Source organism: Drosophila simulans, chromosome 2L, assembly GCF_016746395.2.
Source record: "Drosophila simulans strain w501 chromosome 2L, Prin_Dsim_3.1, whole genome shotgun sequence".
NCBI classification, from domain to species: domain Eukaryota; kingdom Metazoa; phylum Arthropoda; class Insecta; order Diptera; family Drosophilidae; genus Drosophila; species Drosophila simulans.
The window spans coordinates 5,279,610-5,305,228 of record NC_052520.2 but is presented as its reverse complement, the minus strand read 5'-3'; the positions used below and the strand labels follow the sequence as shown (position 1 = coordinate 5,305,228).

Here is a 25,619-nt window from a genome sequence, read left to right as displayed (position 1 = left end):
TTTATTAACAAAATCAATTCCATGCTAATTTGTGTCGTATTAGTGCCACCAGTTATAATAAGTGGCACTTGAAACATTGTATATCGCTACGTAATAGTTTTTTAATACACGTATCATTAAATAATTGATTCATAATTAAGCGAAAAGAAACCTGTCACTAAAGCGTATACACAGCTGTCTTAAAAAATCGAATTTCATGGGTGAAATTTATATTTATGAATTCAAAAATTAACTGAAATTGTACGTGTTATATTCAATATTTTGTAACTTAAATATACTGTAGTTGTTTAGAGGTGATCCTAATGCAAAATGAAAGTGATGCCACATTCTGTGAATAAAGCTTACCGCTAAAAAGAAAGCTCCTAATGGACATATTCAAAATATTTCATAATACAAGTATTAGAAGAAGAAATTTTCGTAATGGTTTCACAACATCTGGAAAATCGCAAGGTACTTTGCTTTTCTCGGGCAAAAGAAGAAAATCCCATTTTCGCCAAAGTTAAAAGTGCTCAAGCTCGGATTCCGACTCGATAAAAGGGGGAATGGATGCAAAGCTGTGGCGATTTTTGAGCTGGGGGCTTTTGGGGCACTCAGTTTGCGACGGAGACCCAAATCAGACGCAGTTTCAAATCCCCCGGAACCACAGTTGTCCAGTTTAGTAGCGGCGGCCACCGGCGACTGACGAGCGATCAGAACGATCAGAGCGATCAGTCCGCCGAGTTCAAACCACCGTACAAGTAAACTAGATTGCAACTGCGTCAGTATTTGTGGGTGCCTGTGAGTGGCTTTGTGTGTGTGTGTGTGAGCGGGCGAGCTTAGCCAATTTCTACGGGTATAGGCATATATATAGTAGCGCCAGAAGTCGCGTACGCGCATTCGAGCATCAACATCAACGGCCAACGTCTAACGGTCGAACGGTCGCAATCGAACGAAATCGAAAACGAAGAATCGAAGCCGAACGCAAATAGTAATCGAAGCAATTCGATAAAACCCGATCACTTCCGGTGTGTGTGTGTTGTAAAAGTGATGGCAACTGAATAACTGCTGCATCTCCCTCTTTCGCACTGGCGACTTACGCACCCAGCAGCAAAAAGTAATAATAATAATAATAAAATCAGCAACAGCAAGCTCTGCTAATTTTAAACGGTAATCCCATGTTTTTGTTCTTGCACAAATTTATTGTAGTCCAACGTAGCTGTGAGTGTGATAGTGTGCTCTTGCCAGTGTGTGCGTCTGTGTGTGGTCGCGTTTGTTATTTGTTTATCGCTGTCCACGCATTTTCCGCTCGCTCGAAATATATAATTTTGTAATATTTGTAAATCGATAACTGATAAGGGACAACGATTCCGAAGTAAGTCAGTTCGAATCTAATCGCCAAATTTCGTAATATTTGCGCTTGACACCGAAAATATTGTAAAATTTCACCTTAAAATTGATTTCAGTTTCAAATAAGGGAAACTGAAAACAAACCGATTAAGATCTCTTTTAAAAGCGCTATATATTTTATCTTGTTTGCTGTCGTTATAGAACGATAACTGATAGGAAATAACCGATAAACAAAGATTAGCTATTTTGATTAGCATATCTAATCGTTATAATTGGGAAATACTGCACTTTTTGTGCAAAGTGTGAGTGTTATTATATGCAGATAATTATTCATTCCCATCCTTAAGCTAAAACCAAAAGCATTTGCTTTAATCACTCATACGCAGTGTTGCCATACGAATTATTACTTGAAATAAACGAATTTAAGGCAAATATTTATTACTATTTAAATGAAAAGGAGTAGTTATATTTTTGATTATCTAGAATAATATTTTTACTTAGCTAAGTGTAAACTTGAAGTGTTACGAATAAGAGCCACTAGAACATACATTAATGTTTGTTCAATCTCCAAGTAATTGTGCGGCCGTCAAACTTATAAATTAGCTCGATCAGCTGCGATTATTCAACTTGAGAAAGGCAGGCAAAAATAAAAAGAGCACTTAGGAGCTGATAATGGGTAGAGCAAATACTGAACAAAATGCGAGCTGTAAGGAGATCTACTCTGGCCATTATCGCACCTGAAAACGCTTTGAATAAGTCAAAGGCAAATTATCATTGAAGATCATAAACACTTAACAATATACAAATAAAACGCGGCATTTCGTGGGATTTGACTGTTTGGCGGAGCCCCTCCAGTTATCTATATATCTTATATATCTTTGCACAGAAACAGATATAGTTCGGATAATATTTGCAGCTTGTTTGCGTTGACAAAACTAATTAGCTGGCAGCCAAGTCGTAAGTCGGGGGCTGGAACTTGTCAAGAGCCTTGCGAAAATTAAGAATCAGTCGCAGCGTCCAATTTTGCATTTGAATTGCCACCCGTTCTTTGTCAATTATCTCGCATAATTGGAGTACAATGTGCATTTGCATCGCATCGCATCGGCACGTCACTTGGCCCACTTGGGGAGTTTGAACTTGAAAATCCCCAAGCCCCGCGATTCCGACAGATCCCTGATCTCAATTTACAAGCATCCCTCCATTAATCTCTGAATCCCCCAAAACGAGGAAGTCTTGCTGGGCGCAATGAGCCGCCCAGTGGGTCGTCTATTTAGCCAGCCGATTTAAATGCGAATGAGCTTGACCCAAACAGCCAGCGATGGCAGCAGTAGCCTCAGTGGATCCGATGAAAATTCCGCTTTTGGACCTTCGATGGCGGCCCCATGCAAGTCGTGTGTTTAATTATCGCGCATACGCCGCGTTGCCGCCGCAGACGAACGGCAAGCAAAACACGAAAATCACAAACATCCTGCACTAATTTCAAGGGGCCGGCGAGCCGGACTTTTGCTAATTAGTCACTGTCAGTGCATAATTGTTGGAAGCTCAAAAGACTATAAATGGAATCAGCGTAGAATTCATTAGAGAGCATATATATTTAGAATAACTAAATTTGTTTTGGTTAATATTTATTTATATTACTTAAAACATTCTGAAAGTTAGAAAATGTTGGACCTTGACATTTAAAATTTTAATTTGATTGCTCTTTAAGTACATTGAAAGGGAAAAATCCCTGTAGTAATAATAATAATAATAATAATAATCTATTTGTGAGTGACGATTATCTGAAGCCCCTGACCTGCCCATCTCAAGTGGCAAGTTCAAGTGGCACAAGTTCAAGACTCCTCGCGACACTTTCGATGCCCTGTCGTGTGGTGGACATCACTTTCGCTTTTTGTTTCGCTGGCATTTCGCGTTTAATCAAAGCCACTAAATTGGATCTATTAAGTCACTTGAGATAAGTCCGAGGGGGCGACTTAAGTGCCGCGTGGAGAGGCCACTCAACGCACAATTGTCACGTTGACGTTGAGATATCAGTAAAAGAGCCCGGCTCTCTCAGGTGATCTCCATAAAATCTGGGACATCTGACATGGGCAAACAAACAAGTGTGCTGGGCTTTTCATATCTTCTTGTTGCGATGGGTTTTATTTTAGCACCCATCATAAAGGATTCCCATGATGACAATCTGAAGACATGTGATGGTGAAGTTGATGAGTCACATGCGAAAATTTCATTAAGTTACTATCTAAAAACTAGCATTGTGTTTCTCAATGTGTCAATGCCAATGTTCTGTAAATCAAACTAAAAATTGTGCTATAATCTGCAAACTCACTAATCAAACCACCTAATAATAAAAGATTCAATTAATGTGCGCAGCTGCCCAAAACAATGGGGTTATCTGTTGGATTTTATAGTAAGCCTGCCTTAATGCCAAAACTTAGAACTATACTAGTGCCTAAGGTCCACTTGCAAATGTCGGTGAATACTGGAAAGCGTTGGATTTTGATAAGCCCACAATCACGGCAGCTGCTAGGTCTATAAACTAGGAAAGGAAAAAGAGACTATAAAGTACTTATTAGGACCCTAGTTGTGTGTTCTGCCCGGAGCAGAGCTTGATAACCGGCATTTGAGTCGGTGGAAATAGTGATAAGGAGCCGGGCTTGATGATTGTTCTTTAATACATATAACTCACCCAGATTCCAGACGGCGAACGCCAACCTCGACGAGAACGTGGATGTGGATGTGGATGTGACAGTGGATGCGAATGCTAGTGCGGATTATGCAACTGCGGCCAGACGCTGGAGAGATCGAGAGGGGTTCGCAGATAGACGACTTAATTATCAGTGCCAGATTATTATCACCGCAGCGACGATGCAGCGACGGTGACGGTTACAGAGCACACCGGTTGCGGAATGCATTTAGTTACCTGACCATTTCAAAAACATCCGAGCCGCCGACGAGCAGCGAGCAGGAGCGCTCCCAGCCGAAATATCCGGAGTGATAATTGCCCATAATTGAAGGGAATTAACAGAGGAGCAGGAGCAGGAGGAGGAGGAGACCTTAAAAGCCTGCAAAACCCCACTAAACCCGAGATGTTGCCCACGGACAAGGGCAGTTTGACGGCCGGCAGGCCGCAGAAATCCCATTGCCATGGATCGGTATCCGTGTCGGATCAGCAGCTCCTGCAGCACCTCCATCCACACACGCATCCGCGTCCAGTGCACCTGCCACCCGCACATGCCACACACTCACCCGCCTGCGAGAAGCGCTTGGAGGCGGAGACGCCACGCCGGGATCTCCACGAGCTGCTGCTCGAGCTGCTGGACATGATGCTCTCCTGCCTGGTGGTGGCTCCCTGTGTGATCGCCTACTGGCGTGGCACCTGGGAACTGATGTTCGTCTACCTGTTTCCCGGCAGCTTGCCGCTGTCTGCGATGGCCAGCTTTCTGATCGGCGGACTGGGGCACTTCTTCTTCACAGTCACACAGAACTTCTTCAAGGAGCACATCCATCCGGACCGGAGGCGACTCACGTACTACGCCGTATCGCGTCTCTATACGGCCGTATTCGGCATCGTTTGCGTGAATATGTGGCGTGGTGCCTGGCTGCTCTGCGACTGGCTGACCAGTGTGGACTCGCTGATCATTGTGTCCGTGGTCACGGCCATCGCGCTCATCTTCCTGGTAGCCACACGCACTCTGCGGAACCTGGGAGCAGCTCCCTACACCGTGACCATGGACCACAAGAGTGACTACTTTGAGGTGGACACCATGTTCAAAATACCCGTAAGTTTTTTGCCAAACTGAAGCATAGTCGATTGGTTTTCCTAACACCGGAACTCTTCAGGGTTTTCATCAACCTGGTCTGTATATTTTGGACACCCTCTTCTCGGTCTTTGTGATCGGCAGCCTGGTGGTCATCGCCTGGCGCGGCGTCTGGGGAATCTTTGACCTGCTGCTGTTTCCGGCGGACAAGGCCAAGTCGGCCTGGGGATCGCTGGTAGGGATCTCTGTTAGTCCTTTGTCTTAACCAGTACTTGAAGTGGTTTTACTATTTATAGCTCATTGGATATCTGACGGTTTTTGTGACATTCCTCATTCATCCACTGATGCGGTACGTCTGTCGTCGGATCAGCGGAATCCTCAAGCTGATCATATGCGACATCTACTATCTGATGACTTTCTTTGGGGCTGTGAACGCCTGGCGCGGCATCTGGAATCTGCTGGATGTGTATCTGTATCCAGGTAAGATGGCTTATTCAGAGTTGTAGTAATCGAGCGCTATTAATATCTTTCTTCATCCTTCAGATAACAAGCTGCTGAGCTTCTGGCTAACACACATCGTTCCTTTCCTGCTCCTCGCTGCTCTCAAGTGCTCCAATTCCATCCTGGTGCGCGGCGTGTTCATCGACGCCGAGGGCGTGGGCGCCGATAGCGTCGATATACCCATCAACTATGTGCGGCTGCACTTCCTCCGCGAGCGCCGGAAGAAGGCGGGCCATCAAGCCACATCGCAGCCACCGCCGCCGCATTACTATCTGAAACCGGAGCACGTCTCAATCGGCCGGAATGCGGAGAAGGACAAGGAGGCACAGAGTAGCCTCATCGAGAAACCACATGCCGCCGTGCAGATCGTTTAGGGAACCGGATTCCTGGCGCATGTCTAGCGTTTCTATTGTCTAGTTGATAAACTTGTTGTAATCGCCTAAGCTTAATCGTATTGAGCTTACTTAAGAGTCAGTTGTTTAGCATTACACATAGATGTGGTCTCTATTCCGATCGCAAATCCCAAAACTGTACAGAAATTTAAGGATCGACGTATCTAGAGTTTAAGTATATATGCATTTTCCACAGCAGGTTTACGTTGCGAATTTTAACCTGGTGACGAAGGCAACCTCACCCACTCACATTTTAGCTAAGTGATAACGATTCAACTACGAGTATAAACATTGTACATTGGTATTTTCATATATCGCAAGCAGCAAATAAATTAATTTGTAAATACTACGTATAAAATATATAACCAAACCAAAAATTGGGAGCATATATTTTTTGGAATGGGTTGGAAAGTATAATTTGTTTGCTCAATAAGATTTATTTAAAGTTTTACACATGATATTGAATAAACATCAAATTTGATTTGATTCCTAATGGAAGGAATTAGGATCCAATAGCACGCTTGACACCCTCAGAGGCAATTTCAACGCCCAGCTGGACAATGAGTAGCTTCACCAGGGGCATCCAGAATCCGCCTTGAGCCGGAGCACCATCCACCAAGACCGCACGAGCGTTTTCCTCCTTGTAACGCCTCAAGAGATCCTCCGCGCGTTTGCTCAAGTCCGGTGTCAACGGCAGGAGAGTGGAGTACTTGTCGTAGAAAGTGACCAGGTTGTCGACGTTCCTGTATTTGGTGGCCTCATCAACCGAAGAATCACCATACACACTAAGTAAGCGCTGTTTCTCCGTGACGAACTCATCTTCGTTTTCAGCATGTACTTTTCCCAGCAGAAACACTGAGAAAACCACAAGGCAGCTAAGAAAAAGAGAATTATTTCAAAAAAAGGTACTTTTTCAAGTTGAAATCCTTTTACTTACCTCAAATAAATTGTAGGATTCATAATGCAGGCTTGGCTTTCAAACTCGAAACTGATAATTGGCTCAGCATTCGATTCGTATTTATACTCGTTTTTCAACTAATCAAAAAGGCTTAAATTATGTAGAATCAACAAATGTGTATATTGATTGCATTCCAAGAACTGTTTTTTGCATTGATTTTGAATTGATTGCAGTTTGACTGTGCAAGCCCTTTTAATCTTGAGTTTACTTTTACGTAGATTTCTAAGAAATTACCCATAGTACTTTTTCTAACTTATTTATAGCGCCTAATTTTAATAGTCTGTGTTCTGTTTTCCGCTTTCCTTATCTACAAGGACGAATTCCAATAGAAGGACATTATAGTGCAATTCTTATTGCATAAATAAATTTCCCTTTCTTCAAAGAAGAATACAATGAAGTGCACTTGTCGTCTGGTCTTATAAAAGTCTCAGGGCCCATCTTATGCGCCTGCTATGAACTTGTCATTCTTTACATTTCTAATAGGTGCATTATATAGAAAGCGAAATCGAAGGGGTCCCAGAAACAAAGTATGTGCATTGCTTTGGGTCAATAAGTTTTCTTTGGGCGAAGAAAATGCACAAATATATAGCCAAATTGAGCAAAATGCAGTCAAACATACAATATCAAATAAAGTACCGAATGGCCACCTGTCGGGCATTTCTGGAACTAAGACCTCCTACGTTTGGAGGATTTTTTAAAATAATATATAAATAGTGAAAAAATCAAACATCAGATTCAAAGTAGATCAAATATTGATCTACAAATATAAATCAGTTAAGATCTTTCTCGAAAAACAACTGTAGCGCACCCAAAAATCAGCTACTGACCACCAGAATCAACTATCTGTGACCGTCCCGAAAGATTCCCACATCGTATTTGTATTTTCTTTTCTAGAATAACAACAAGAACATATAGCAAGAGGCAGATTGCAATGTGCGGCTAAAATAAATACGCAAATACAAAATCGAAAACGCAAAATAGAAACCAATTGATATGCTACTTGGCATTTTAGTTTTAAATTTGCGACGGTTTGCTGAAAATCAAGCTAGCGATCGCGGCGGAAAAAATCGCTTCGAGTAAAATATTTTTCAAAAAATATATACTAAATTGGGGATTCCAGTCTGCATAGAATATAAACCAGGTTGCAGTGCCCTTTCAAGTGCGAGTAAAGTGATAAAATCAGGAAATTCTAAAATAACGAGCAGTTTGCTGCCAAATTTACATAACCAAATCGAAATCGATCGAAATGGGCATTCCGGATATCCGACTGCTGGTGACGCTGGACTTCGAGGTCTATGGACATGTACAAGGTGGGATTGCGAGGGGAATAGGAATAGGGACTCGAGCATAACATAGCTCTCTCGGATGGATGCCTAAAAATAAACCCTCAGTAGCTAGTTACTTTGGGGCCCCAAACTGTCCTTGGCTTTGTTTCACGCCCCATTCCACATACACTAGAGACTATATAAAACATATACCTTTGCTTCTTTCGACCGGCAGGCCTGAATCTCACGAAAGACACCCGCGATCGCTGCACCAAGGCGGGAATCACTGGCTGGGTGAAGAACAGCAAACAGGGCACCATTGTGGGCAAGATGCAGGGGCCCAAGGAGGAGGTGGACAAGATGTGGGTAATCCGTAAAAATTTACACACTCCACGCTAATACTCCCTGATTAAATCTACTTCTTAGGATCACCTGGCTGTCCACTGAGGGCTCGCCCGGCTGCCAAATCGATCGCTGCGAGGTCCGGAACCAGGGCAATCTCAGCCGACTGGACTACAAGGACTTTGCCATTAGGTTTTAGATGTGGTCCGGTGTGTGCGGCCTTATAGTTTTGTGTGTTTGTTTTGTGCATTACTTGGCTAAGTTTGTAAATACGAGTAAATAATAAAGAAGAAAGAAAAAAGAAAGCCTTTACATTTGCTTTTGCTGGCAATGCAACATTATGCTCCAAATTAAAACGCCTTCGTGCACGTACGTAGACTGAAATCTATTTAGTTTTCAATACAGAAGCGCAACTCTTGCTCTACAACATCATTTGACTTAGACTACTTGTGTTTTGTGGGTTAACATAGCCTAGCAGGACTGGAAACGACCGGCGGCCTTCATGCGCTCGAATGACTTGTTGGCATCGTACTTCCTGCAGGGATAATGGATAAATCAGATCAGATGATGATTCATGTGGCATAGTCAAGCTATATTTACGAGTAGAAGTCGGCGTAGGCGGCCTTCTTGGGATCGTTGACCAGAATTTTGTAGGCGATGGTCACCAGGGCGGTGAGGCCCAGGGAAACGGCCAGGTTGCGCTTGATGGTGGCGTTGTGGAGGCCACGGAGCACGGGTCCGGCGGAGGAGGTGGCTGGAGTGTTGGCCATGTCGCTGAAAAGAATGAAAATCACAAAAATCAATTATATTGCTCGGTAGTTACGTAAGGTGCTCAAAGGCAGCTGGCATAAAACGCGTAGCTACTAATGAATTCTCCCAAGCAACTTATTGAGTTGATATGACCAACTGGTATGATATTTAATTACTTCTTTTAAGTTTCAAAACCCCTGGAATCGTGTTTTTTAAAGAAAAACCTTGTTATGTACTCACATTTGCAAATTCAGAATCTGAGATAGAGATGGAACCTAAATCAACTTCTATTCAATACTATCGTTCATTAGGAGAGGGTGGCAGCATTCGTAAAATTATCGATAGGTACTTGAAAATTAAATAATAAAAGTATATATTTAAAAGTTCTCTTAGACAATTTGACAGCATCATTTCATTTAATAATTGCAGGATTTCGAGGCTTAATACGCAGAATAAAGAAAAAAATATGTTAAGTAAAAACTGCGTAAATTTTTGAATCTGGAGACTATGAGATCCGCTGTGATCTGCAGCTTAAAGCAGGAAAAATATTTGTAAATGAAATATGGATATTGAACATTTTAAAATTATGTTCACATATAATCTATGTTTGCTTAACATGTTAAGAGAATTATAGACAATTTATCAATACGGATTATATATAAATTTATTAGCACTAATTAAAAAAATTATAATTTCCAAACAATTGACAACTCTGCTCGAGCCAAATTTCCAATACAGGCTACTTCGCAGCCCTGGTAACCACAAATATGTCGGAAAAATTAGGGAATTTCAGGACGCGAACGTCTGGCAACACCGGCTGGAAAATAAAAATGGCTACCACTGTGTGCTTGTTATTGTTCGTGGAAATTTAATAATTACGAAGTTCTTTGTACAAAATAAACAGGATAAACGCATCGTTGCAACGCCAATTGACGGCTGAAAAGCAAGCGCGAATCTTTCGACAGCAATCAGTGCGTTTATCGAGTGCCCGCACGCAATCGAACCGTGTGAAATTAAGCCCCCGAAAATCGGCTGCCCGAATGCGTGAAAATTTTCGAGTTCCGCTAAACAGGCATTATTATTTGGCCAGCGATTGTGAAATGGAGAACAGTGGGGGCCCAAACGTATTCAGTTTGCCCTAAACAACATTTTAAAAGCGGGCACGCAAGATTTGCAGCAGGAAAAGCGCTTGAAAAGTGACGCAGGAAAATCCGTATCCGCGCCCCGCACGTGTGTGTGTGTGAGTGTGTGTGTTTCAGTGCATGTGAGTGTGTGTGTTGGTGAGGCTACTACTAAAAAAAAAGTAAAAAGCAAAAGGGGAGAAGAGAAAAAAATAATAGTGGAAAATGCCCAAAAACCCAAGTCGCAGAGGTTAAAAACTGAGTGCGGATTACATCGAAAGACAATAAACCGAAGCCATCGAGTGTGAAGCCTATAATGCAATTGGTCCAACAATTCCAATCCAAAGGACGCCGCGGCGGTCAATCGAAAGCTAAATGCGAGAATTGAGCAGCGTTCTACCAATTAAACCTACGACGCGTGCGATTGTCGTGTGATGATATGCCACTTAAACAGGTGAGTTTATCGTGTTTCGCTTTTTGGTGGAGCGCAACGAAACAGCTGATTTGCGATTATTGCACTTCAAGTGGGCTTCTTTTTTCCCCCTTTTCTTGTCTGTTTTTGCCTTCGCCTTTGCTCATTTTACACTTGCGTCACCCACGCACTCAGAGACGGGGATAAAAACAAAAACAATAGGCGGCGAAAAGGGCGAACTAATTGGTTGGCTTCGAGTGTGTAGAATCTCGCATTTCCCGTGTTTATTTTTTTATCTCTCTTTTTCGGTTTCCCCTTTTTTTATATTATTAATCAGCCCGCCCCCTTTTTACCCCCCGCCATAGTGCCAAGCAAGTATTTTGGTTACCTTTTCCCTCTGCCACACACACACACACACACTTGCCCACCCAGCACACGTACACGCGCAAGCACGCACACCGGCGCACCGCCTTCCAAGAGGCCAAGAAGAAAAATGGCGACGACTTCGGGGTATCGATAACACGTCCCGCAGAGAGAAAAGGAAAACGCACGCACGCATGAGAAAATGCAACCTGTGGGCACCAGCTGCCCCGACCCGCCCCGCCCCCTTTTGGGCGCCGCGCGTGGAAAATGCAGTCAGCTGAAATGTCTTTTGGGTTACTCAATTCAAGCGCATTATCTTTGGGGACTGTTGTCGAAACAAATTGTTGTTGGAATTTCCAATGAGCGCACTATGGCCATCCCGCTCTAGCGCCAGAGACCGCAGGGTCAAAAACAAAACGAGAAATGCAAATAATATATGCAATATATAAAAAATAATTCAATTCAAGTATGCCAGAGCTAGTGAAGGTAAATTATAAGTTAAATAACTAAGGTTTAAAATTGTGTTTTGCCATAAATTAGGTGTTTCTATGTTTGCGTGTCGTGAACCAGGGCTGCAGACTCTCGCTGCATAGATATCGATAACAAAATAGTGGCCATCGCCAGCTATTTCACTGTCCCTCTTCTTCTTTCTCTTCCTATACGGCTCCTTAAATGTTAATTAAATGTTGTAAATTTGCAAAATGTCTCACATGTGTGCCACTTTGCAGCAGCTTGAACCGTCACTGGTGCGGATATTGGTCTCGCTACCCTGGGACGCAGCACAACGGCTGCGCCAGCTGGCCAACGATGGAAATCCGGAGCTGCGCGCCCTCAACATTCAGTCCGTGCAATTCGAGGGCGATTCTGTGATAAATTTGAAAGTTGGTGGACAAGATATTAAGATAACCAAGGGTGAGTAATGGCAACAAATGTCCACTAAACAAGCGATTAAACTGTGTAATCCCTACCCGCAGATAATGTAAACGAGACACTTGAGGCGGCTGGCTCGCTTTCCGGCAACAAGAGTGGTCTGCTGGCCACGGGATTCGATGGCCCCAGTACGAGCAAGGCGGCGTCCGCCTTTATGCAACAACAGCAGCAGCAGCGAATCCTGCAACAGCCCCAAAACGATGCAATCTCACTCCAGCAAAGAAGAGCGGCGGCGGCGGGCCTGGGACTTCAGAAGATGCCCCTCCACACCACGCAGCAGCAGCAGCAACAACAGCAGCAGCAGGTGGCCGTGACACCCGCCGTCTTCAAATCCCCCAATACCGTGTGCCCCATGGAGGGCAAGGTGCCGTTGCTGCTGCCATCGCCGTCTGCTACGCGAGACTTTCCCTTCGAGAGCATGCGGCAGGCGAGAGTGCTGCAAGGTCGAGAGGCGGGCGGTCTGGGTCCGCCCCTACCGCCACCTCCTCCGCCAAATGTAACACTAAAGGTGCTGAAGACGCAACAGCAGGCACCTCAGAATGGCGAACTGACACCCACAACGCCAACGCCAGCTGCTCCAACGCCGCCGGGCAGCAAATCTCAGTTCATCCAGCCACCACCGCCGCCATATCCGGGTTTGGGAGCTGCCACGGCCAGCAGCGTCAGTTCACCCATTGCCATAGCGGGCGCTAGTGCCAAGCCAGCCATTGTGACGGCACCCAGCCAGCTTAACCATCCGCTTGGGCATCCGCCGCTGCCTACGGCGACGTCGACGGGCAGCAACAACATTGCCATATCGTCGCCGCTGCTTGTGAATCTGCTGCAGAACGACGGCAATGGCATGTCGAATCCGAACCAGCTCAAGTCGCCCCAACAGCAGCAGCAGCAGTCGCCGCTGATTGGTATGAGCCCCAGTGGAGCGCAGATGATGAACTCCCCTATGCGATCCTCCGGCCCGGCGACGCCCAGCGATTTCCTCATGGGCGACGTACTGAGTCCGGTGGTGCCTTCCTCACCCACAACGCCCCAGGCGGCGGCTCCTCCTTGCCCGCCGCCCGTGGTGATGCGGAATCTGCAGCAGCAGCAACAACAACATCAGCAGGCTATGCTCAGTCCCAGCGGCAATGCCAATCATTTGTATACTCAGCAACAGCAGCAGAATCCGCAGCAGCAGCAACCACAACAGCAGCCGCAAGGACCACCACATCGCTTTCAACAGCAACATCAGCAAATGTCGCCGCAAGCTGTGGCCCTGCGACAGCAGCAACTTCAGCGCCAACAGCAGATGCGATTCATGCAACCGCAGCAGCAATTACAAGGCCAGCAGCAACCACAGCAACAGTTTCAGCCTGCGCCTGGTAAGTGTCTCTTTATTGCCTTTACGACCTGATGTCACATACCATTTTGATGCCCATAAAAGTTATCAAGCCACGCATAGACTTTTCTATTCTAATCTGTATATTTTCTCTTTAATAGATTGCTTCAACAACATGGGCATGAGTCCCATGCAACAACAACAGATAAGACATCAACTGAGACCCGGCGGACTGCCGCTGGCTCCTCCGCCGCCTCATCCGCAACAGCAGCAGCAGCAGCGCCTCATGGGCCTGTCCATGCCGCAAGCGTCACCCCAACAGCAATTCATGAGCGGCGCTTCGCCCCTTGGACCTGCCCTCTCGCCCGCCTCCAGCCACCATTCGATGCACAGTCCGCTGATGTCCAATCATCAGGCGCAGCAGCAGCCGCAGATGGTGTCGCCTGCGGCAACACCCGGACCCACTGCTCCCAGCGAAATGGCTGGACAGCTCATGCCGCCAGCCAATCAACACGTACCTGCAGCTCCACCACCAGATTACAATCAGGCGGCAGTCAATTCTCGCTGGCCGCTGGCCGGGATCAATAAGCCGATGGACTCGGCCACCAAGAGCAGTTTTCAGGAATTCACGCGTTACCAGATGCAGTACAATCTTCAGCAACAGCAGCAGCAAGTCAGTCTGCCGGGACAGCCGCAACAGCAGCAGCAGCAGGCACAACAGCAACAGCTGCCGCCGCCTGCGCTACCGACGCAGCAGCAGCAGCAACAACAAAGTCATGTTCAGCAGCCACAGGTTGCAGGTCAGACTCAAGGTCAGGTCGATTCTCTGATCTCGCTTTCCGTTCTGGATACCCTCACCACAAACGATTTGGACGCCCTGCTGCCCACACTAAACTGTGATCTGGACTCTACTCTTAGTTTGGAAGATAAGAACGAGCTCGAATCTCTGCTGCAAGATGCCAAGGATCTGGACTTGGATCTGATCGAGGACAATCTATCGGCGGTTGATATGAGGGATGCGCTCAACACGTTGGAAGAAGCGCCACTGGAACAGCAGCAGCAACAAGCACCAATGCAGCCTCAACAGCAGGCGCCGCAAATGATGCAAATGCCGTACCAGCAGCAACCACAACAACAACAACAGATGCAGCAACAATTGATGATGCAACAGCAGCAGAGACAGCAACAATTGCCGCAGATGCAACAGCGCCAGCAGCAACAGGTGCAACGACAACTGCAACTGCAGCAACAGCAGCAACAACAACAGTTGCATATGGTCCAGCGCCAGCAGCAGCAACAGCAGTCACAACTGCAAGTCCAGCATCCGCAGCAGCCACAGAGACCTCCCCAGAAGCAATTTATCATTAATCCACATACCGGCGACATGGAACCAATGGCCAGCGACGATAGCGAAACTGAGGCTGAAGAGGAAACCGGCCAGCCACAATTCCGCAACAGCCATAGTGGATTAGGCAGTTTCAATTTCAATCCCGCCAACGATATGCTTCTGCCCAACAATCTGTTTTCCGAGGAGGACTCCAATTCCGCGCAGCAGCATCCCATGGGTATAAGTAGTGATCAGGAAAGATCACGTGACTCCCTGGCATCGAACAAATCAGCCTCCAGCAGGGCTAGGAAAACGCCGGTCTCGAAAGCGAACCATAGCAATTTCAGTCCGGGTGATAATTCGCCCCGTTCTAGCAATAGTTCGCCTTTAATTGGTTTGAACTCGCCCCAATCGGTGACAGCCAATGCAGGTGGAGCGCCCAGCAAGAAGGCCAAGCCAAATCTGCTGCGCGGCAAGCTGCAACAGGGAGTCAAGGAGCGCAAGGCCAAGGATCCCACGGCCGCGCCAAAACAGAAGCGAGAGCGGGCGAAGGGCAATGTCAAGACGAAGGCAGCCGAGGAGAAGATAAAGCTGCGACTGAAACTGGAGAAGGTGGAGACTACGCCTGCAGCGGGAGCCGGCTACGAGGGACAGATTATTATCAACCAGCAGCAACAGCAGCAGCAGCAGCAGACCATTGTTGTGAATAATCACATGCAACAGTTGCCTATGCAGACGCAACTATTGGCTCTGCCGACGCAGCAACAACAACAACAGCAGCAGCAGCAACAGATGCAGCAACCTCAAATGCAGATGACCCAACAGCTACATCAGCAGCAGCAACAAACTTCTCAGCTTCAGCAACAACCTGCTCAGCTCCAGCAGCAACAGCCACAACAACAGCAGCAGCAGCAGCCGATCCAACAGCAACATCATCCAGTCTATAGCAACTTTCAACAACAACAACAGCAGCAGCAAAGTGTCCCGGGTCCTAACGAACCACGTGTTCCTCCACTGCAGATCCGTTTGCGTGGAAAGAACCATGTGGTGGTCAAGAACACGCGAAAGGATCGAAAGAAGGGCCAGAACCAGGATGCCACCGTTGATGAACGGCAACTGAAGCGCAGCTACAGCGATCAGCCACCACAGCAACTGCTCATGGACCCAGCAGAAAGCAAACAAGCCAAGCTAACACCACCGCCACATGTCAACGGATTGCCCATACTGATCCAGAAGACGACGGCGGCAGTGGCGTCGCCACAATTGCCACAACAACTGCAAGCCGGCGTAGCCACAACCACGAAGACCACCACCATTGTGGCGGGCAAGAATGGTCTAACGATCAGTGCCATTGTGGAGGCGCACAAGGCGCAGGCTCAGGCGCAGGCCCAATCCCTCAGTGATCCTCAGCTGATTGTGGGTTCCACCAACACTGGAACAACGCCCACGTCCACCACCCTGCAGCAGCAGCAGCTGAGCAAGATAGCCACCTCGTTGCCCAGCAGCATTACCCTAAGTGCCATCAACAGCAACAATAACAACAATAATGTGAACAGCGGGAATAACAACAATCGGCTGTTGACGATGAAGAATCCGATCAAGACTGCGGCCACCATAACACCTATCGTGGGTGGCAAGCCGATGACAAAAAACCATAAGCCGCCGCCATACATCACAGCCGTGCAACAGCTGCAGCTGCAGAAGCAACAACAGCAGCAGCAACAACAGCAGCAACAGCAGCAGCAACAACAGCAGCAGCAACAGCAGCGACAACTGGCGGCGGCCGTAACCATGTTGCCAAGTGCGACGACCCTGAAGCGTGTGGAGATAACAAAGGTCACACCGCAGGTCACGGCAGAGCAGGCCCCTAGCATAAACCCATCCCCAGTAGCCGTAGCAGCAGCAGCCACAGCAACACTAGCGACATCGTCGACGCCCACTACGCAAACAACTCAGCTGATCTGTGATAGAAAGTTGCCAGTGGCCATGCCGCCCATGACTACGGTCAATAATGTGGTGGTGGCCACAGTGAACTCCTCTTCCGCCGCCCTGTCGACCTTATCCTCCGTATCCACAGCCTCCTCCGCGTCCATAATCACCACCTCTACCTCAACCTCATCGCCAGCTGCGTTGCCCAGCACGCTGCGCAACTCGCCCGCCAGCAATGGAAGTGGCACACCCGGTCATGGAAACAATGGCGGCGGCGAGGACAGCGGCATTGAGTCCATGGATGCCCTCTCCGAGAAGAGTCCTCATCAGCTCTCGTCCAGCAGTCCAATCCAAGTGAGCAAGGCGGCGGTGACGATGGTGCAGCAGCAGCAGCAGCAGACGAGCGCAATCGCCACAATCACCACATCCGCGGTGATAGCACCAGTGATTGCACCCAGCTCAACGCAGGCAGGAACAACACCCACTGCAGCGCCATCACTAACCGTGTCCAGTTCCCTGCAACAGCAGCAAAAACAGCAGGCTGACGATGAGATAGAGAAGGCGCTGGCGAAGATGGAGGGGGATTTTCCCGATGATCTCGAGGATATTGTTTCCTCGATGATTAAGGAGACAAGCGAATGTGCCAGTGCGGCGGGTGGTGGCTTCCTGAATAGCCTGGAGAGCTCACTGCCAGCAGCGACAGTTGCAACAGTTGTGTCCACAGCATCCACGAACACAAGTAGCATAGGTAGCATCAAGTTGAATGGCGAACACCATATACTCGAACACGATGATCTCATCAAGAAACTCACAGAGAGCAAGCCACCGGCGATCAAGGTGAAGCTGGAGGAGATGCCACCGCTGCTCACCATTAAGAAGGAGCCGGCGATTAAACCGATGGCCAGCGGCCTTAAAGTGGAAGCCAAAGTGGAGGTAAAGCTTGAGCCGAAAGTCGAGCCCAAGTCGGAGGAGAAGTTGCAGGAAAAGCCTCCGAGCGAGTCTTCATCAGCCTCCCTTCAGCCCATTTCGATTGAAATACCTGCTCAGGTGGACGGTGAGACGCCGAGAATAAGGACGCGGGCCAGCAGTCGTCTAGAGAGTCCGCTGGATGCGCCGAAAGCAAGTCCTGATCCCACAACAGTCACCGGAGTTTCAGCCACAGCGGCAACTGTAGCCAACACTTCTACCAACGTCAAAAGTCTATCCCGCGCCTCCTCCACAGCCAGTCCTCGAGTGGTCACACCGACTCCCAACCACAACAACAATAACAACAAGCGAAGACGCCAGGAATCCGAGTGCGGGAGCAGTAATGATGGTGCCGACCTGGGCGAGAATAGCATAAAGCGGCCGAGGATAAGCAGTGGGACCACCTCCAATAACAACGCAGCAGAAACAGCTGCTGATCACAATGCCGGCGCGGGATTGCCAAAAAAGGTGGAAATCGAGTCCTCCGATTCGGATGAGCCGCTGATCGAGGTGGCCGGCAAGGTGCGCAACTCCAAGCAGGCCCAGGTAGAAGCTGCCGATGCCGCGGCAGCTGGAGTGGAGAAGCACGTGACGCGACGAAATGCACAGCAGCTACAACCACCGCAGAACAGTAAGTGAACTTTGAACCTTTTATCTTGCAAATTGCAATTTTGTATATGAATAATCAATGTTTTTACTTTCAACAGAAACGGCCGGCAACCATGCTCCCTCCTCCACACCTGCTCTTGGAACACCGCGATCGGGAAAAGCTCAGGCGCCAGTTGGTGCTACCTCTGCTGCGAACAACAATCACAACAGCAGCACGCCAAACAATCCCAGTGTTGTGCCCTCCTCAGTGACGACGACAACAATGCCAGGCGGAGCTGTGGTGACCACCAGCCAAGCTAACAGCGGCACAAGCGTGGTTCATGCAACACGTGGAGCCACCGCAGCGGCTGCCAGCACCACCAATAACAACTCGGGCAGCTCGCCCACAGACGAGAAGATCGGCACCCGGAGGAGCGTGCGAGCCAGTGCGGCGGCCAACAAGATCATCTATAGTCGCAGCAATGCAGCCGCAGCTGCTGCTGCAGCAGCCGCCGCGGCAGAGCCGAAAGGAACAACTGGCAAGGCGGGAGCAGCGGTGGGTGCCAACAGCGCCGGCAGTGTGGAGAGCGTCGCGGAAGCCAGACGAAAGACGCGCAGTGCAGGTGAGAATATATTGTATAAACTTGGTTGAACTTAGCTAATCATATTCGTTTTCGTAGTCATTGGCGAGTCCATGTTGACCGAGGGACGCCGGAGAAGAACGTCGCGTGATTACAAGTGACCAGAGTTTTGCGCCTTGGCTAAAGGCTTGAACCATCCGAGCGATGCACACGAAGACGATCTGCTGGAGCTATTCGAAGACTTTGAGCAGCAACAGCAGCCGCATCAGCAGCAGCAGCAACAGCTGGAGATCAGCAGCAGCAGCTTTCCTTTAGCCCAGGCGCAGGACGAGGACGGTGATGAGATGGCCGAATATGAGAATCTGGCGCGAGCAGCCGGTGGTTACATGGAGGAGGCCGATCATTTGCTGTCCTACCACAGTAGCAGCAGTGCCGCGGACGTTGAGGTGGATGAGGTGCTGATGCCGGAGCTGGACAATGCCACGGCCTTGGACTGCGCCAGCTTTGTCGACTACGATGAGTTCAATCTGTGCCTGAACAACATCCTCAGCGAGGAGGACGACAGTGGTAGCGCACGCGGTGGAGGAGGAGGAGGCGTCAGCGGCATGGCGACCAAGCACCAACAGGCATGGCGCGATGCCGGCGACGTACTCAACATCGTACAGCTCAGCAACGATTTGGGATTGAGTTTTCAGGAGTTCGCCAGCGAGGCGACAACGGCGGATGAGCAGCGCTCCGCCAGCAGCAGCTCACCGCAGCTGGCGTAGTGGAGTCGGATTACGGACGGCTACTTGTATATATCACACGCACTGATACCGAACGCTTTCGTTTGTAGTTCTTAGCCCTAGTTTCCGTTGAGGATTATTTTGTATAGTTAGTGGTAGCCACAAGTTGCAATAATGTTGCGTCTCATAGCGAGCAACATCACACCCAGACACACACTCTCACTCTTACACACACCTACACCCACCCATTCACACATACTGCAGACGGACGGTTGCAAGCGCCGATTTACGCCTTTGTTAACACTTTGTTTTCTGCCCCCGCAGTCCGAGCTTATCCGCCGATCACCCCTCCTCATCTGGCACTGCTATTACTCCCCAAAAATCCACCCATTGGAAATGATTTGCTAGTCATGTGAAACAGGCAATTTAATGTATAGCTCAGAAGATGAAATTTGAACAAATTAGTTGAGTAACGTATTCGAGAAGCTCCCATAAACACTAACATAGAATCTAGTTGGCCGAAACTGAAAAAACAAACATCTCCAAACTCTCACGCATGCATAGTTTAATTTGAAATTTGAAAATGAAAATGAAAAATCCTATTTCCATGGACCGGTCTGTAAATATTTGGATACTTCACTTCACGATGCAACATGAACACATTTCTAGCTTTAGGTTGTCCTACTTTTAAGCGCTGCGCCCAGTCGAAAGTCTATAAGAAGCTGATCCGTTGGATCGAGCAGATCAGAGCAGACCACACACGTTTACATTAGGTTTTATATTTTTGTAACCCTTAACATACGAATACAATACAGTACAGTACATACAGATATATATACATAAATATATATAGCGTATTAGTTTCCGTAAGCTTGCGTTGTTTCGAAAATTTGTTTTTTAGTTTTAAATGCTTTAGGCTAAGGACAGTAATCTTAACGCGAATTCTTTACCAACAATATATGCACATGGAAACCTATGCAATAAGTTAGTCAAAAATGTAAAAAGGCCAAGCACCAGGAAAAATGAAAACACAAAACACCTACAAAAACCACAAAAAACCATATAAAAAAAAAATACAAAAAACAGATCGAAAAAATATAACGAGAAATGAGTGGAGAATATTGAGAATCAGTCGTCTAGTATCTGTCGTTTTGCAAAGTGAAAAGAACTATATAACGTTATATATTTTGCATATGCAAAACACACATAAGAAAATGTGGGATATCGTGAAAAAAGAAACCACACAAACAAAAAGTTGTATTGTATATAAGGCAGGCTCTATTTTTGCTAAATGTTATTTGAACTTGAACAAATAGGGGAAAAAACAATGAGTAAAGTAATTGAAGCAAAGCAAAGGCAAAGGCAACGGCAAAGCGCTAGACAAACACACAAAACAACATTATATATTGTTCAATATTATTATTACCTTATATATATATTGTATGATTGCTACATAAAATAATTCTTTTGATACTTTGTACATGTTTACTTTAAAGCAAGGCAAAACCAAGCATAAGCGTATGTAAAACCCAACCCTCTAGCATAACTCTGCATATATTCATATAGATCCGCTAAACTAACGTATATAGAACCCGAATCCATAACTGCATACCACACCATACCAACCCGTCGAAAATTGAAGCATATTTAGTGGACCTTGTTTAAACACTTTGGACCGACCGGACGACGGACAGCCAGAACCCCAACCAACTGCAATCTGCAATAAGCCCGATAGCACAGAAAAAAAACACGTTAATGGAAGGAAATGTTGTATAGAACGTATGAATAATTTATATACCGCTTCGTAAACAAACAGGCAACAAAACAAACAACACACATAAACAAATAAATGATATATTTAAATATTTAAAAACAAAACCACACAAGATGAACAACAACAACAAAAAACGAAAGTGTCTTAAAACGTAGTATTAGAAGTTTATTATTAATTTGTTTGTACTTTAAAGTAAAATATTTATAGAAAAAGAAAAAAATACAAAGATTTAATATACACAAAAAATAAATGAATGCCGTGTTTTGGAATTTTCGGGATTTGGAAGTTGAGTTCTTAAAAACTTATTTTATAACTCGGGATTAGAAAAATATAAATAGTTGAGCTATAGGAGAAAAACCAATAAATATTTAAATTTAAATTGGAAATGATTAAATTTTTAGTAACTATTAACTATTATTTTACACATTCCAGCAGGTCCTTTGATTTTTCCCGGTGGCCAGTGAGCAGCGTTCCCAACTCCAGAGAGTGCCAACCAGTGGGTGTGCTCTCCCTGCGCCGGCGCCTGGCGAGGATTGTCGGCTTCCGAGGAGAGCAAAGCTGGCTCGGAACACCAGGGACCCGCAGCTGCGGCCATCCGCCGCCGACTGGCAGTTGAGAGCGAGTGGCCGCCGCGAGCAGGACGGCAGAAGCGGAGCAGGCAGCAGGATTCCCCGGAGCCACAAGCAACACGTAACAGAGCGGCCCCAGGTGCAGGAGGGGGCTGGCGGAGAGGCGGGCAGCCGTAGGCTTTCAGTATACACAGGGAGCTCGCCCGAAAAGCAAAGGATAAATATTTCAACGCCCGCCGCGCTTCACAGTAAGTTAAGCCATATCCTGGCCAAGGATTACACGAGGGGTTAACTGCCCGGACATCCAGAAATAAACGCACAGCTGTGCTAACTACCAGCTAGTTCAGCTTTAACTTGGCTCAAGTGGTCTCCGAGGTGCCGTGAATACTTTGGGCCTTCGTGCCAGCAGCAGCTATTGGCAGCCAATTCCCAGTCCTGGCCACAAGTGAACCCATGGCAACATTAACCAGCAACTGGCGTTGCAACAGCGAGCGCAACTTGCAGCAACAGCAATTGCACCACTGGTCATGTTGACGCTTAAGGATGACGTCCTACTTTCCGAGTCTTTCACTCGCTCAAGTGCGTCTGTGTTGGGGCCACGATGACGTAGTTTGCCAAGTCGCTATGTGTGTGTGTGTTGGCCCGAATGTTGGCATGTGCGTGTGTATGTGAGGGTGTCGTTTGGTGTGTACACACCAACAAGTGTCGCCTGGCCAAAAGAGCCAAAGAGCAAGTCCCCCCTTCATTGAAGATTAATGCACACTTTCTGGCCAAAACAGAATCCGAAAGGGAATCTTTGGGATTGCACTTACTATCAACAAATATACATATCTATCTATAAGATATTATACATGATTTACAGCCACATAACTTTATACAAAGATGAAATCTGTTCACTCCCACCATAGAAACCACCGCCCATCCGTGGATCATGCAGCGAGCTCGCTGCAGGAATCCCTGGTAGATTCGCAAGATGCTCATCCGCCTGCGCTATGGAAGACGCCTGCAGACCTATCTGAAGATAGGTGCCTGTGTCCTGGTCGGCCTGTGTTACTTCGCCTTCCTCTTCCGCGAATCCCTCAATGCCTACGAGCACCGGGAGCGGGCTACGGCCGCGGAATTGGAGGCGGATTCGGAGCCATCGAAGCAGCAGCTCAAGCTGAAGCGGCAGCAGTTGCAGCGCCAGCGGATATTGGCCAAGCAGCAGGAGCAGGGTAAGGGCATCGCTGGGGGAAATGCCAGTGCAGGCAGCTCATCCTCCCAAGCAGCAGCTCCTCCGCCGCCGCCGGCCACCACCTTGAATCCCGTGTATGAGTACTCCGAGGAACTGCACAGTCGCACGGAGCGGGAGCTGCAGAGGAGGAGCGAGCATCTGGCCGCCGTCTGCGATCGGTATAAGCTGCAGGAGAAGTACCCACCGAATCCCTGGGAGTTCTTCGTCTCACCTGGCCACAATAATCTCGTCTGGTTAGTGGGGCAACCTATCTCTATTTTATCTATATTTTATTAACATTTTTGGTTGACTTTCAGGTGCAACGTCTTCAAGGCGGCCAGCAGTACGTGGATGTATTACTTTAATATATTAGGTAAGTTTAGAATTAAAAAATATAAAGAGATATATATTATATTATTGAAATATTTTTTAATATTTCACTATGGATTTCCAGCTGGCTACGATGTAAAGTATCTGCAGAGGACAGAGACGCAGCCACTGGAGTTGGCCAGGAAGCGTTTCCCACGCCCGGAACTGGGCGAACTGATGGAGCTGCTGCCCAGTGCGCTGTCCTTCCTCTTTGTGCGCGATCCCTTTGAGCGGATCCTGAGTGCCTATCGCAACAAACTGGAGGGCAACAAGAACACCTTCTACAAGGCGCTGGGCAACAAGATCGTGCATCGCTACAGGAAGCGGAACCTGGGCGGTCCGTGGCCGCGATGCGGACCCACCTTCGAGGAGTTCGTCCGCTTCCTGATCGCCGAGCATGCGGCGGGCAAGAGATTCGACGAGCACTGGGCTCCAGTCTACAGCTTCTGCACGCCCTGCAGCGTTAACTTCACCATTATCGGCAAGACGGAGACGTTCCAGAGGGACTCGGAGTTCATCATACGGCAGGCGGGCTTGGAATCGCTGCTCCTGGGACTGGGCAAACTGCCGCAGCGGAAGCAGCGCAAGATTGGCAACCAGGCGCGAAGTGGCGTTAAATCCGAGGCCCTGGTCGAGCGTTACTTCGCCGATCTCGACCGCTCAACGTTGGACCAATTGCTCAAGATATATCGCATCGATTTCGAGCTCTTTGACTACGACTATCGCAGGTACTACGACATGGTGCATCCGTGGAGTATGGAGCAGAGCACTGCCGCATCCGGAGGGCCGGCAGTCGCATCCACCAGTACCACACCATCGATAGCCTCTGGCCTGGCTGGCCATTCCACCCAGGGTCAGGCGACGTAGGTGCAGAGTTGGGTCAAGGAGTTTGGAATCGATCAGTCGTGAAACAATCTTATCATGTACCTTTTTACACGAAAACTCAGACCACAGACAAAGGAAACACTCTCCACACGATGAAAACAGAACCCAACCGAAGCTAACAAATCTACCAAAAAGTTTATGGCCAAATCAACGTTTTCCAAAAACGAAAAACCAAAAAAAAAAACAAAAAACACTCTTGACCTCTCTTAGATAATGCCAAAGAAAAAGGAGCAAACGATGTAACGATTCGAAAGGAAACTTAGTTAGAAGATTTAGCATTTTGATGGATTTTTTCAGCCACCAAAATTCGAACACACGATACCCTACAATTTTACATGGCGTGGCATGTGTTGTGTTGTAGCTAGTTAATAAGTACCTACAATTTACAGATGCACTCTCAAACCAAACGGAAACACACAAACACACACACACACCCACAAGAAAAGCGATATATTATATATATAGATATTATAGTTAAACGATATATACAGACCTCTTTACCTATATCGCGAATGCTAATCTTGAAGGCAAGGCTGGAGAGTTTATACAACCAGGAAGTGAGAAATCGTCTTACACCAAATGAAATTCTGTATTTACACGTATTTACAACCGAATCCCCAGATACCAAAACCCTCAACAACCACAACATATGGTACTTACTATTGTTAAGTTATTATATATACCTATATATTAACGAAATTTATAAACAGGTCTTGATCTAAGTCTATAACTTTTGTGGACTCTAGATACGTTTTTTCCTAGGCTAACGAAACAAGCGGAAAATATTCGATTTCCCGTTATGAAAATGATACCAAAGAACGAAAGGAAAGTGTTTAGAACTTATAAAAAAAAAAAAAAAACAAAAAGCAAAAACCCAACAGAAAAACTTTTCATGTGATGTTTAAGGATTTATTATAAAGACAGAGAATATTTAATTATTATACTTATACTGTATTTCGAACGATAATGATAACAAAGAATCGAAAAGTAACACGATATTATTCTAAATAAATTTAAATTTTCAAAACTTTTTTCGTTGTATGAATACAAGGCAACAAAGTCATTAAGAATAAATAATCTCTTTACCACTCGAACCTGAAGTTTTGAATGATTTTGGAAAGTTTCCAAGTTTTTAACTATACATTCTGCAATATGCGATAAGCTCGTGCGATGGTGATGTAATATTTTTAAAAAGCTGTGTAATAATAGATTAACTGCACTTTGCTGATATAATAGTTTATGATGATTCACACCCAA

The 25,619-nt window shown here is 46.8% G+C and overlaps 6 protein-coding genes across 11 annotated transcripts; 4 read left to right on the top strand and 2 right to left on the bottom strand.

The window, feature by feature from the left end:
- The first annotated feature begins 585 nt into the window (after positions 1 to 585).
- On the top strand, positions 586 to 6,357 carry LOC6731069. Of its 3 annotated transcripts, none has more exons than XM_016178958.3 (5): positions 586 to 1,093; positions 4,020 to 5,108; positions 5,170 to 5,322; positions 5,384 to 5,567; positions 5,631 to 6,357. In XM_016178958.3, exons 2-5 carry the CDS (start codon positions 4,416 to 4,418, stop codon positions 5,960 to 5,962), a joined length of 1,362 nt encoding a protein of 453 aa, XP_016023593.1. In that variant the 5' UTR covers positions 586 to 1,093; positions 4,020 to 4,415; the 3' UTR covers positions 5,963 to 6,357. The 3 variants fall into 3 exon arrangements, with proteins under 3 accessions (XP_016023593.1, XP_016023592.1, XP_016023589.1); XM_016178957.3 differs by having other exon boundaries at positions 586 to 1,146; XM_016178954.3 differs by lacking the exon at positions 586 to 1,093 and adding an exon at positions 1,224 to 1,351.
- Positions 6,358 to 6,411: 54 nt separating this feature from the next.
- LOC6731068 (protein Turandot M) lies at positions 6,412 to 7,063 on the bottom strand. The gene is made up of 2 exons (XM_002078191.4): positions 6,918 to 7,063; positions 6,412 to 6,855 (listed from the first exon to the last, which is right to left on the bottom strand). The coding sequence occupies exons 1-2, from the start codon at positions 6,938 to 6,940 to the stop codon at positions 6,483 to 6,485; spliced, it is 396 nt and encodes a 131-aa protein (XP_002078227.1). The 5' UTR covers positions 6,941 to 7,063; the 3' UTR covers positions 6,412 to 6,482.
- An 881-nt stretch (positions 7,064 to 7,944) lies between these two features.
- Positions 7,945 to 8,837, top strand: LOC27208514 (acylphosphatase-2). Its single transcript, XM_016184074.3, has 3 exons — positions 7,945 to 8,248; positions 8,439 to 8,565; positions 8,630 to 8,837. Exons 1-3 carry the CDS (start codon positions 8,185 to 8,187, stop codon positions 8,742 to 8,744), a joined length of 306 nt encoding a protein of 101 aa, XP_016023588.1. The 5' UTR covers positions 7,945 to 8,184; the 3' UTR covers positions 8,745 to 8,837.
- Positions 8,838 to 8,911: 74 nt separating this feature from the next.
- Positions 8,912 to 9,615, bottom strand: LOC27207015 (cytochrome c oxidase subunit 6C-1). 2 transcript variants are annotated; one of them, XM_016182778.3, is made up of 3 exons: positions 9,536 to 9,615; positions 9,146 to 9,319; positions 8,912 to 9,080 (listed from the first exon to the last, which is right to left on the bottom strand). In XM_016182778.3, the coding sequence occupies exons 2-3, from the start codon at positions 9,313 to 9,315 to the stop codon at positions 9,017 to 9,019; spliced, it is 234 nt and encodes a 77-aa protein (XP_016023586.1). In that variant the 5' UTR covers positions 9,316 to 9,319; positions 9,536 to 9,615; the 3' UTR covers positions 8,912 to 9,016. The 2 variants fall into 2 exon arrangements, with proteins under 2 accessions (XP_016023586.1, XP_016023587.1); XM_016182779.3 differs by lacking the exon at positions 9,536 to 9,615 and adding an exon at positions 9,472 to 9,535.
- A 428-nt stretch (positions 9,616 to 10,043) lies between these two features.
- LOC6731067 (histone-lysine N-methyltransferase 2D) lies at positions 10,044 to 19,787 on the top strand. 3 transcript variants are annotated; one of them, XM_039291054.2, is made up of 6 exons: positions 10,044 to 10,870; positions 11,923 to 12,103; positions 12,166 to 13,479; positions 13,598 to 18,289; positions 18,366 to 18,869; positions 18,927 to 19,787. In XM_039291054.2, exons 1-6 carry the CDS (start codon positions 10,856 to 10,858, stop codon positions 18,986 to 18,988), a joined length of 6,768 nt encoding a protein of 2,255 aa, XP_039146988.1. In that variant the 5' UTR covers positions 10,044 to 10,855; the 3' UTR covers positions 18,989 to 19,787. The 3 variants fall into 3 exon arrangements, with proteins under 3 accessions (XP_039146988.1, XP_039146986.1, XP_039146985.1); XM_039291052.2 differs by having other exon boundaries at positions 11,920 to 12,103; XM_039291051.2 differs by lacking the exon at positions 10,044 to 10,870 and having other exon boundaries at positions 11,791 to 12,103.
- Positions 19,788 to 21,928: 2,141 nt separating this feature from the next.
- Positions 21,929 to 25,456, top strand: LOC6731066 (carbohydrate sulfotransferase 11). The gene is made up of 4 exons (XM_016178959.3): positions 21,929 to 22,143; positions 22,804 to 23,362; positions 23,426 to 23,481; positions 23,563 to 25,456. Exons 2-4 carry the CDS (start codon positions 22,869 to 22,871, stop codon positions 24,342 to 24,344), a joined length of 1,332 nt encoding a protein of 443 aa, XP_016023585.1. The 5' UTR covers positions 21,929 to 22,143; positions 22,804 to 22,868; the 3' UTR covers positions 24,345 to 25,456.
- The last annotated feature ends 163 nt before the right edge of the window (positions 25,457 to 25,619 follow it).